At 48.0% G+C, this 11,045-nt stretch overlaps 1 protein-coding gene across 3 annotated transcripts in view; it reads left to right on the top strand.

The window, feature by feature from the left end:
• The first annotated feature begins 5,542 nt into the window (after positions 1 to 5,542).
• Positions 5,543 to 11,045, top strand: part of CELF5 (CUGBP Elav-like family member 5) — a 57,532-nt gene continuing 52,029 nt past the window's right edge. The window contains exon 1 of one of the 3 annotated variants that reach the window (XM_073323826.1): positions 5,543 to 5,930. In XM_073323826.1, coding sequence (XP_073179927.1) covers positions 5,672 to 5,930 — 259 coding nt within the window. In that variant the 5' untranslated portion in view covers positions 5,543 to 5,671. The remainder of the gene's footprint in view (positions 5,931 to 11,045) is intronic. The other 2 variants (XM_073323824.1, XM_073323825.1) reach the window with 2 other exon arrangements.

The raw sequence follows: 11,045 nt of genomic DNA, 5'->3' as shown, positions 1-11,045 counted from the left end.
TCCAGGTTGGGGTAGGGTCAAGGTGACTTTAATCCATTTTTCTACCTCCCTAACACTGGCCTGCTCAGATGGCTGATGTAGCTCTCAGCAAAAGTTAGTGGCCCTGGGGCATCATGGCCCTGGGGCATCCTGCCCCAGAGTGATCCTGTATTTGGGGCAGTGCAGAAAGACACTAATTGGAGGTGTTGGTTGACTGCCTTCCAAACAAGGACCTGTGGGAGGCAAGAATTTGGGAGACGCTTTGTGTATATGAATACAGGCATCAGCGTTGTCTATAGGTTAGAGCAGCAGGGCCAAGGCACAAGTGTCATACAGCAAAGTAGTAGCAGTTAGGAACAGAACCCAGCTCTCTTGCTGCTTCAAAATGTGTCTTGACCAAAAGACCATCCTTCCTCCCTGTACTTCCTGTAGGAATTTTATTGTAGTCAGAGAGAGGAAATAAGCAAAACCAGATAAGTATGGTTTAAAATTTAACTCAGTAAAATGGCCCCAAACTAAACTTTGTTAGCAAAAGAAATGCTGAAGAGCACTGAAATTCACAGTTCTGAAAGCATGGAAGGTTTATCTTTTTTTGGAGGGGTGTTTGATGGATCTGAGATTGTTTTGGTTTTTGTTGGCTGGCTTTTTCCTCAATCCAAAACTGAAAGGAGCACTAAAAAAGTAGTGAATTACTGAAGTCCATGAACAGCCCAGTACTTTTAGTTTATAATGTAACAACGTTTGGATTTTTTAAAAATCCTCAAGGAACAGCTGCTTCTGGTCAGAAAGATGCCCAAGAGTTATTGACGGATGTTTGTTTCCAATCCACCCACTGTAAAAATACAATTTATGCTTATAACCTCATAGGATTTAAAACTGGCTTGTTTTTGGTTTGTGGCATAGATAAAAATATTTAAAAGCCCATTTAAAATTGGTCAGAATAAATAATAGAGACCAGAAATAAATAAACAGTAGACCTTTGAAAAAAGAACGAGGAGTACTTCTGGCACTTTAGAGACTAACAAATTTATTTGGGCATAAGCTTTCATGGGCCACGAAAGCTTATGCCAGATAAATTTGTTAGTCTCTAAGGTGCCACAAGGACTCGTTCTTTTTGCTGATACAGACTAACATGCTACCACTCTGAAACCAGTAGACCTTCGGTAAATAAGCCAAGATATAAGCATATTTGTATTTCCTATTCTCTCCTCCACAAAGATGTTTTCTAAGCTATCAGCTTGGCGGTTCTTGATCAATTTCCCTGCAGTACCTTTGCTCCGGAATAGATACAGTTGTTTTGTGTGAATGAGCTGGTATTTTACTGAGATACAACAACCCTGCTTGGATGTCTTCTGCCAGGAGTACATACTTTCTTCCTACCTCCTCTTTCATTCGGAACTGGTGGATGAGGGAAGATGGCCTGTTTGTCTGTCTTGAAAGATATGGGGGATGTTTGTAGGATTTTCTAATGTAAAGTGCATCTTACAAATCTAGAACCTGATCTCCAAAGTCTCAATGACTAATGGCACAGGGTAGGGCCTCTAGATCTATTGGCTTAAGCTCACCTGTAAATCAAAGTAACTGGATGCTTTCTTACCCTCACATTGCTGGCACATGCTGAAAAGAACTTGGGATCAAAGCTGGGTTTCGATCATCTGCACATGTCCCTCTATTAGCTGTGAAACTTTTCACCTGCACTGTGCGGGGTTTCCTTTCCTTTAACAACTTTTTAAAGGGCTGCCTTTCCTTTTGGGATCTGCTTTGTCCTCCTCAGCACACAATCATCCACATGTATTTGTTAGCCTCCTTTTCTGTCTCTCTCTGCAACCTTGCCGCTGTCTGGTATGAGAGACTTGCCCTCTGTAACTCCTGGCACCTATACGAGTCTTCTGAATCTCCTTGTCTTGTTGATTTTCCAAATTCATTTGAAAACCAACCATACCTTGTCTCTTTTTGTAGATGCCTACTAATTTCCTGTCTCCCTCTGATACTCCTAGAAACTTCACAACTGTTATCTTTTATTATTTCTTCTTTAATCCTGTTGCTTTGGTATATAATTCTGTACCTTATTCCGTGAACTGTTTCAGGGCACTGCTACATTTTATTATTTACCTGCACTATTCTCATTCCTGTCTTACTCTGCGGTCAGGGATGATTGTAAATATTTCCATCTTTGGGCAGAGTGACCCCAAAAGACACTAGGTACAGTCTTCCTATGGATACCACTGCTTGGATTAGTGGCAAGGCTTGTGATGGCAGATCTCTGGTGGCCTATGCAACAAAGGACTGAAGAGAAGTGGATGATGTGTGTGCAGGGTGTTGCTTTTCATTTTTACTCCAATTTTTAAGGATGATGTTGGCTTCTGAAGTCAAAGTGCCTTTATGGAGGCTGTCCTGATTGCTGCTCTGTTACTAAACATCATTGAGAGATGGCCCATGAACTCTGGTCAGGTTAAGTATGGTAGTACTGCCTGGCTCCATTTGATAATATATAAGCTGCAAACTCCCCAGTTACTATGCGAGGTTCTCACACCTGCCAACCCAGGAGATAGGAGATTCATGTGGCGAGGAGCAGCCAGGGCTGAAAGGAAAACGTTCAGACCTGCAGCATGTGTCTGTGCTGGGAGCTAGCGGAATAGTAGATGGAGGTTTCCTGTTAAGCATGCGGAGAGGGCAATCTGTAGTGTGCTCCGGCCAACGTTGAAATAACAGGTGACTCAAGTAATGATCCTCACCATGCTCTCAGCCCATGCTGTGTCTTCCTGGGTACTGCACATCACATTAGCATTTCACCCTCTACCTGGTGGGGTGGCACCTCCTGCCGCGGCAGGTTTGACAGCACTGAATCAGCCCTGAGGCTAGGCCACAACAGAGGTAGGGGCCTGTGCCTCTTGCTTTCTGGGTTAAATCAGACTTGAAAGTGTTGGCAGTGTTTGATCCTGCCTGCACTTGGGGAGGGTATCTCAGGATGAGTGGGCAGGTGTGTGTTTGTGTGTGTACGTACACGGGACGGGAGGCTGCTGAGCAAGCTGCTGCGTTTCCTAGTGTGAAGATGTGTTGCATTTGCTACATGTTGGATAATGTGCTCCCCTCCTCCCCTCTTCAAATCGTTGCTTCGGTTTATCTGCAGGATTCAGGTGAGAGTCCTGGAAGGTGACAAAAAGCTGCTAAGAGAGCCACAAAGCAGGGTTTTTTGGTGCCAGCCTCACACTCCTTCTGCCAAGCCTTTTCGACTGATATTTTCAGCACCTCCAGCCCCTGCTGAAGTCCATGGGAGCTCAGCACCTCTGCAAATCATTCCATTTGTGTGTAAAACAATCAGGCTCCCTCCCTCCTTCCCAACCCTAGGGTAGATAAGCCATTTATCTTCTGCAATGCTATGGAAGAATGCCAGGCTGGAACGCATGGGTATGGAGATATGAGCCATGCAGTGCCGCAGAAGCAATGCATATGGGTGCTGTCCTGTGGTAATGGGGCTGTATCCACAGGTAATGGGGAAGCACACCAGGCCAGGTCCCCAGGGGACTGAGGATGTGTGCTGGGCTGCACACTAGGGCTAGCAGATACATTTGCCAGGCTGAAGGTAGATCTGTATCCCTTAGGTAGTCTACCATGTGAGTCTGATAACACAGTTATATTTTTAAAAAATCCCTGTTCACATTGGTCAGGGGAACCCATCTTGCTAGTGAAACTGCATTTAAACATGGTTAGAGCTACCAGCTTCAACCGGTCAGGTGCAGTCTGGTCAGGGCCTAGCAGGGGCAGACCAATGCTATAAAGAGAATCAAATGTCCCCAGGGAAACTATATCCCATATTGCACAGAGCAAGTTGGTTTCCAGCCCCCTTCAGCCTGAACATAACACACCGAAGCTGCTCTGTGTCACAGGGCATGATTCCACTGTATTACCGCCTGCTTCCTCCTTTGGGCAGGGACTTGGTAAATAAACCTTCTAGCCTGACTTACCGCTCCACCTACAGACTGGGGCTACAGTGGCGGTGGGGAGGGTATGAACAATCAATTTCAGATAGGGATTCAGTAGGAAGATATTTCTCTCCTCTGTCTTTATCTCACAGCTCCTCTACAAATTGTGATTGGACCTTTATTTTGTAGAAGACGCTGGTGTCTGCTGTGTCACCTACAGCTGGAGCATAGACACTGTGGTTCTAGGAACCTTAGAAACACCAGACACAGCAGCCCCTCTCACAATCTAAGAACTGTGGGCTTGATTTTTCATTGGGGCTGAGCACTCTCAACTCCCAACTGGCTCTGTCTGGGGCTTGGTGCCTCTGAAAATTAAGCTCTCCATTTTCAACATATACTTGCTTTCCACTGACAAAAAAAAATCTTTAGGTTTCCTACTTGTCCAGGAGGAGGCAGTTGAATATGTTTTGTGCCAGGTTGCCTGCTTTTCTGTGTCCCTCTTACCCAAGCTGCAGGTGTCCAGATTACATAAGGTGGTCCTCTTTTCCCATTTGCATGGGTCTGGCTTGTGGGGCTTCAATCCAGTCTGAATTGTGTTGTGGTGTAAATTGTTGTCCAGTATTTTGCAGAGTTGTGGGCTGGGCCCATCCCTGAAGTACATGGTTCCTCTTTCCAGTCTGAATAGGCCTGGATGGTTTCAGTGCAGTCGGCATGGCACTGTTCTCGATTTTGTCTCTCTGGCCCAGGCTGAGATGATTCTGACAGCATTCCCTTCCCAGGCTGAAAGGTTCTGGACTCTCTTTCCCATCCAGTCAGCATGATTCTGGACTGTGCTCCTCCTCAGCATAGTACTAGATCTTTCCCGCCCTTCACTGTCCCCAGCCTATCTGATTTTCCAGGGTGCGTCTGGACTCCATCCTCTTCCTGGACTGCATCTTCCTCCTCCAGTCTGAAAAATTCTAGACTGGCTATGCTACTCTCCAGCCTGTTCTGGATTGTGCCCTTCCTCCAGTCAGTATAAGGTTCGGGCATCTCTGTTCTGCCCAATGTACCTGGGTTTTCCGAGACCTCTTTTCCAGCACTAGCCATCTGTCTTTCTCTAGAATGGCATGAAATGGACTGCGCTTTACAGATCTCTGTTCCTTGCTGCCGTACCATGAGTTCCTCTCCCCAGTTTGTGAGGGGCAGGACTTGGCCCCCCAACTCCCCCCATCTTCAGTATTGTTCCCTGCCCGGGAGACTGGATGGAGTGTTTGGGTCCTAAGAGGCATTGTGCCAGTTCTTCTCTCCTAGGAAGCGGGAGCGGGTTTTATTCTCCCTGGGGGTACAATGCTTCTCAGTCTGGGGGAGCGAAGACGCAGTCATCTTCCGTCATCCCCATCCCATAGGTTGCAGGGATTGCATCGTTGGCAGCCTGGTGCTCCCAGGCAGCCTTGCCCCTCTCCCCACCCCCCCTTGGCTGGGGCATGGTCCCTGCCTCCCTCCCTCCACAGCGTGCGCTGACTGCAGGGTTTGCAGGCTAGCAGCACTGGCCGCCCCTGGGGCATGGTCCCTGCCTGGTTTGCAGCCCCAGGCAGGCTTGGCCTCCCCAGGGACGGGGGCATGCCTCCCAGAGGCTGCAGCTCCGCTCCGCGCCCGGCAGGTGTCCCTGTGGAGCGGCTCTTTGTGGTCCTGATGCTGCCGCCGCTGGCGGCGGAGCCCTTTCCAGCTGAGAGCTCTTTCCTCCCCCGTCCGCTCCTTCCGTCGGCATCCTGCGCCGGGCGCGGGGAATGGCCAGACTCACCGAGGGCGAGGCGAGGAGGCAGCAGCAGCTCCTGCAGCCCAGAGCCTCCCCCATGAGCAGCAGCAGCAGCAGCTCGGACCCCCCCGCGCAGCCGGACAGCATGAAGGACCTGGATGCCATCAAGCTGTTCGTGGGGCAGATCCCCCGCAACCTGGAGGAGAAGGACCTCAAGCCCCTCTTCGAGCAGTTCGGCAAGATCTACGAGCTCACCGTGCTCAAGGACCGCTACACCGGCATGCACAAGGGTGAGCCCCCCCCCCCCCCCGCAGCATCCTCCTGCCTCATGTCTCCCTTCTCTTTTCTACCCTCCCTCCTTCCAGCCTCCCCCAGCTTCTCCTGCCTACCCGCCTCTCGCCTGTCTCCCTCTGCCCCCCCCAACTCCTAGAGCCCCCTCTTCCCCCCTGCGTCCCCAGCCCCTTTCCACTCCCCATCTCCTCTCCTTTCTGGGGCACTGGCAGATTTCAGCCGGTTCCTTTCATTCATTTAGGCTTTTGACAGGAGCCGCCCGGGAACTTTTAATCCTCCCTAACAGAATTACATTTGTAATGTTCACAAAGGGGCCCTGGTGGCTTCGACCCTCCTCTTGCTGCCAGGCTAAGACTATCAGACTCTCCCTCTCTGCTCTAGGCAAGGTTGGAGCCACAAAGAAATGGGGTCTGGAGAAATCTGTGACATCTCGTTAATACTTCTTCAAATGCCTTCTGGGCCCGATGCCTTTCCTTGTTTATCTTGCTCCTTTCCCCAGGTCCTATTCTGGCCAAAGATCTCCTCTGAAAGAAGAGGAATATCCCCCTCCCCCTTTATACTCAAGTTAATTTAGGGTGAACCATTGGATGATTTCATAGATGAACCTCATTCCAATCCCCCCCTCAATATTATTGATCCAAGATGCTGCAGTAACATTTCTGTGAGCTGTAGTTTTTTGGTCCACTACTGTAGAATATAGTAGTATAACAAGAGGAAGGAGGAGGGTGTGTGAAAGACCCCTCATAATCTTAAAACTTATAGAAAATAGCAGCCACATTATAGCTTTGAAATCATGTTATCTAGCTAGGCAATATTTATATAGTGCTAAAAATGACTCTCTTTATACATAGACGGTTATAGACATTTACTGTACAGCACCATGCGTATAATGGGAATTCTGTCTGAGTACATTCAATAGATACCAGTAAAACTGTTTATTGTCAAACTTATGTCTGCAATTATAGCCTTCTGATTGCTCATGTGTGGGGCTTTCCTAGACAATGATATTTCAATGTACATGAATGATATACACAGTCATCTTCTTACAATAGGGTAAATGGAGAAGTTGGATTCTCACCCCACTTCCCCTTTCCGGATTTGTGGGAATTTGATTTAGGGAGTTGGAAATGAAGGAATGATAGTGCTGGGGACAGCCAAGTGGTGGTTGTGTGGGAGGTACCCAGGGCTCCCCTTGTCCCCCTGCTCTGCCCATCCACCTCAGCCCCAGCCCGCCAAACCCTTATTCTAGTCCCAGGCTCCCCTGACTGAGGGTAGCAAGGAAAAGCTGTGTCACATAAATAATCCAACACCCCTTGGTTCCAACCTGCAGCATCCTCTGCTCTCCTAGCCCCCCATCCTCTTTATAGCTGTGCCAGTCCCTTCAGTCCTGATATGCAGCACCCTCTGTGTTTTGCTACCAGGCCTGGTGACAAGCAATCATGACAAATGGCATGGGTGGGATGTTTTATGTGGACAGATGTACAGGACAGACTAGGCTGAGATCACAAAAACTCATTGCAGTTAAGGCCTGGAGCAGATGTGGAAACAGGTCTCCAAAGGGGAAGATCAGCAGTCCCTAGACTATGGGACTGAACCTCCTACCAGGCTATAATGCTGCAGTTTTAAAATCTGCACCACAAAGATTATAAACTGCAAATCTATTCTTCATAGCAGTATCTAGAGTGGATGAAAGGCCATCCTGAGCTTCTGATTATCCTAGAAGCTTTAGGATGCCAACAAGTTTTGGAAAGCATGTTTAGGCTGTAATTATTATTATTTTTTAAATCTGATGTTTTAAAAGCTTGTTGTTTTAAAGTATCAGGTCTGTGGCTTGAATTCATGTCCACCCTAAGCCTGGCCCTGGGTAGATGTTTCCAAGTTTAGAATACTTGGATCACCACAACTAAAGGGATGGTAGAGAAATCAAAGAGCCTGTTTGTTGAAAGACCTGACACAGGTTTGTGGTGTAATCATATGGGGGTTTTCATTGGAGGGAAGGGGAGCCCAGATCGGTTCTGATGCAGCTGGTTTAGAGTTTACGGTGTAGCTCTGAAAAGCAAAACACCCTATAGCTGCAAGTGCCAACATTCCTTCAGGGACATCTGATTTTTGCAAGCCCTACAGAGGAAAGGGTGACAAAAGGAAGTGTTATTAACAGAAGACAAGTATCTGTCCAAACAAAGGGCCAAATTCAGCTCCAGTGTAAAGGGGGAATCATCTCCCATTGAAGCCAATAGGAGCTGCGATGGCTGACTTTAGCCCAGGGAGTGTTTCTGTCTTCAATCAGGATTTCAGAATAAACCTGTCATATGTCTGTGTGCGCGCGCGCGAGTGCCTCTGAACAAACCTGTTACCATCTGACAGCAACCTGCCTTTAAAACACAGCGAGGAGGTGGATGGGGTGGGGGCACGACTCAAACGCACATTTCATTACAATCGACATGTTAAATATAGTCTGTGTTTGTAGGCTGAGGTCAGGCTAAAGGCAGAAGGCAGATTCCAGGGATCTGCCACTCAGATATGGAAATTAGAGGGGGGCAGCACTGGTATTAGCCAAAGCCTTGTGACATTAACTTGCTGCTAAACACAGGATTTGAGTAGCCAAAAAAAAAAAAAAAATCCCCCTGGCTTTGACATTTTTGAGAGGATGCAGGCGTTGCCGGGATGTTGTTTAGCTCTCGATTCTTCTTTCCAGGGAAAGACATTTGAAAGTTCAGGTTATCATTGTGGTTGTTTCCAGAGCTTCTAGTTCTTCCTCCTTCCCTGTTTTATACAAATAGAAAGTTTTGGTTGATTTCCTTGTATCAGGTTTCACTGTCACTCATTTTTCTGTTATTATTGATACATTTGCTTATAAGGTCGCCATAAGCGTGGGATGTGAGTGGACTTCACATGGCTTAAGTTGGGTCATTCATCTCCCCAAATAATAACAGGGCTATCCCTCAAATTGCTGAACCTCCACCCCCATCAACTTCAGTGGGAATTGAGGACAGTCAGAATCTCATAGGATTGGGCCCAGCAGGAACTGCAGCTGCAAAGAAAGGTAGGGGCAGGAGGCTAGGTGCCCAAGATTTCATAGCTCACAATCAGTGGAAGGCCTGGGCCATCACCCATCCTTATAGCAGCAGGGTACCTTACCTTTCTTGTGGGCTCATATTCAGCACTCTCCTCACCTTCCTTTACTGTTGAGAACTGACAAATTCACTGGTCTAGGAGGGTCTTTCATTCCTGTATAAGAATTAGTGCCTTAAAGTCAATGCAATTATGAAATGGTTATATATTCATGTTAGTGGCTAAATATTAATGCCTCAGCAACCTATTCGGTAGTTGATATTGCTCCAGTTCCCCCTTATATTATTCATGATGCAGTTTTTCTATTTATGTTAATGATGGCAGATATATTTGCATATTAATGGCAATATTTGTCATCAAGCTGCTATTTCCATGGGAAGAGCAGGGAAGTGTTTTCACATACGCTGGGGGAGGTGAACGAGGAGGGGGAGTCCGATGAAAATCGTTGGCCTTAAATTCCAGAACTGGGCTCACGAAGGTTTCTGTGAGAGCATCTGCTGCGTGCTTTCCTGGGTGGATTTCATGAAAGAGTCTATGGGAGGGGAAGGAGAGAGGCTGTGAAGCATGAGATACTGAACCGGACCCCAGGGAGGAAATGGCAGAGGAACAGTCTAAACCTGGGAGTGTGAACAGGCAGACGGTGCCATGGTTTGGCCATGGGCAGAGGAGGCAGCAACACCCTGCCTACCAGCCCCTCCCACCGCTGTGTTCTCAGCCCATGTTCCGTGTGTTGGTAGGAGCGGGCTGCTCTAATAAACCTGACCCCTTATGCCAGGTTTACATGCTTAAGAGCTTTAAAGAAATCAGTGGGATTGATTATGCAGCAATGGAGGTATGAATACTCTCTTTCCTTGAGCAAACCAAAGATCTGGAGATCTGACTCTCACACATGCCATTAGCCTTTATTAATACAGGCATTAGGCTATCGGTGACAGCAGTAGCAGTTAGGATGTAGCCGGGGATCGTCATTCCAGTAGCCAGTGCGGGAGGAGCCAGCCATCCTTTGCTGTGATCCAGACAGAGCTCGCAAGCTAGACAAGGTTAGATCGAGTTGGGATGCAGCCGTCCCTGGAAGACCTCAGCACTACAGGAAGTGTTGATGGTGTCACACAGTCTGGGCCACTGTTCCCCTCTATCAGTACTGAGCCTCTGTCTACAGTTGAGATTCTGACCACTTGTCATCATTAAAGATCCCATGCCACGCTTTATAAACGCCAGGCAGGTAACCTCTCTGGGCTGGCCGCATTCCAATGTCCTGCCTGCGTAGCCCCCAGCCCGCTGTTTCAGGCCTATGCCCCATTCCTCACCTGCTGCCCCAAACTTCTGTGTACTGCTGCAGGCTGTCCAACAGTTGCTGCGTTTCACTGGCTGGTGACGTTTTCTCCCCTTCTCTTGCTGTGAGGTTTAACTAACGAACATTTGTAACGTGCTCTGAGGATCTTAGCCAGTGGGTGCTGTAGGGCAGCTGGGTCCAGTACCCTTATTCATAAGCACTCCTACAGTAGCATCTAGTGGACTCCTTAACATTTCAGCATTAGCACCACCCAGCGATGTACCATCTCTGTTCATCTCAGTGGGCGCTGATAGCCTGGACTGGGATTTCCTGTTGGATGCTCTGAGAGCGTTTGGCTACCGGGGGCGGGAACGGGGAGCATTGCTGTATTCTTTTCCTAGGGCCATCATAACAACTAGCAGCAAGACCAGAATAGTTCCTGCATCCTAGGGGCAGGGTTTCTTGGTCTCGCCACTCCTCACTTGCTCGGGGTATTTGAGCCGCTGGTGGTTGCTGTTACGGCTGGTGGGTGGTGCTAAGGGCAAATACAGAGCGTGCCGTGTTCCACACGTGAAGTGCTGTTCTATTTATTACACCCACAAGCTAGCCCTGAACCAAAGAGTGGAAGGAGTTTGGGCAAGCTGTCTGGTTTGAAGGTTAATTTAGGAAAATCAGAGACTTACCTATACAATCTCCAGGTCAAATTCGGAGGTGGGTCTAAGGCAGTGTAATGTCTCTTTTTCCCACTGCAGCCTGGTCTACATGAGGC

Source organism: Lepidochelys kempii, chromosome 25 (assembly GCF_965140265.1).
Source record: "Lepidochelys kempii isolate rLepKem1 chromosome 25, rLepKem1.hap2, whole genome shotgun sequence".
Lineage (NCBI taxonomy): Eukaryota > Metazoa > Chordata > Testudines > Cheloniidae > Lepidochelys > Lepidochelys kempii.
This window is presented reverse-complemented; position numbering and strand designations above follow the sequence as displayed.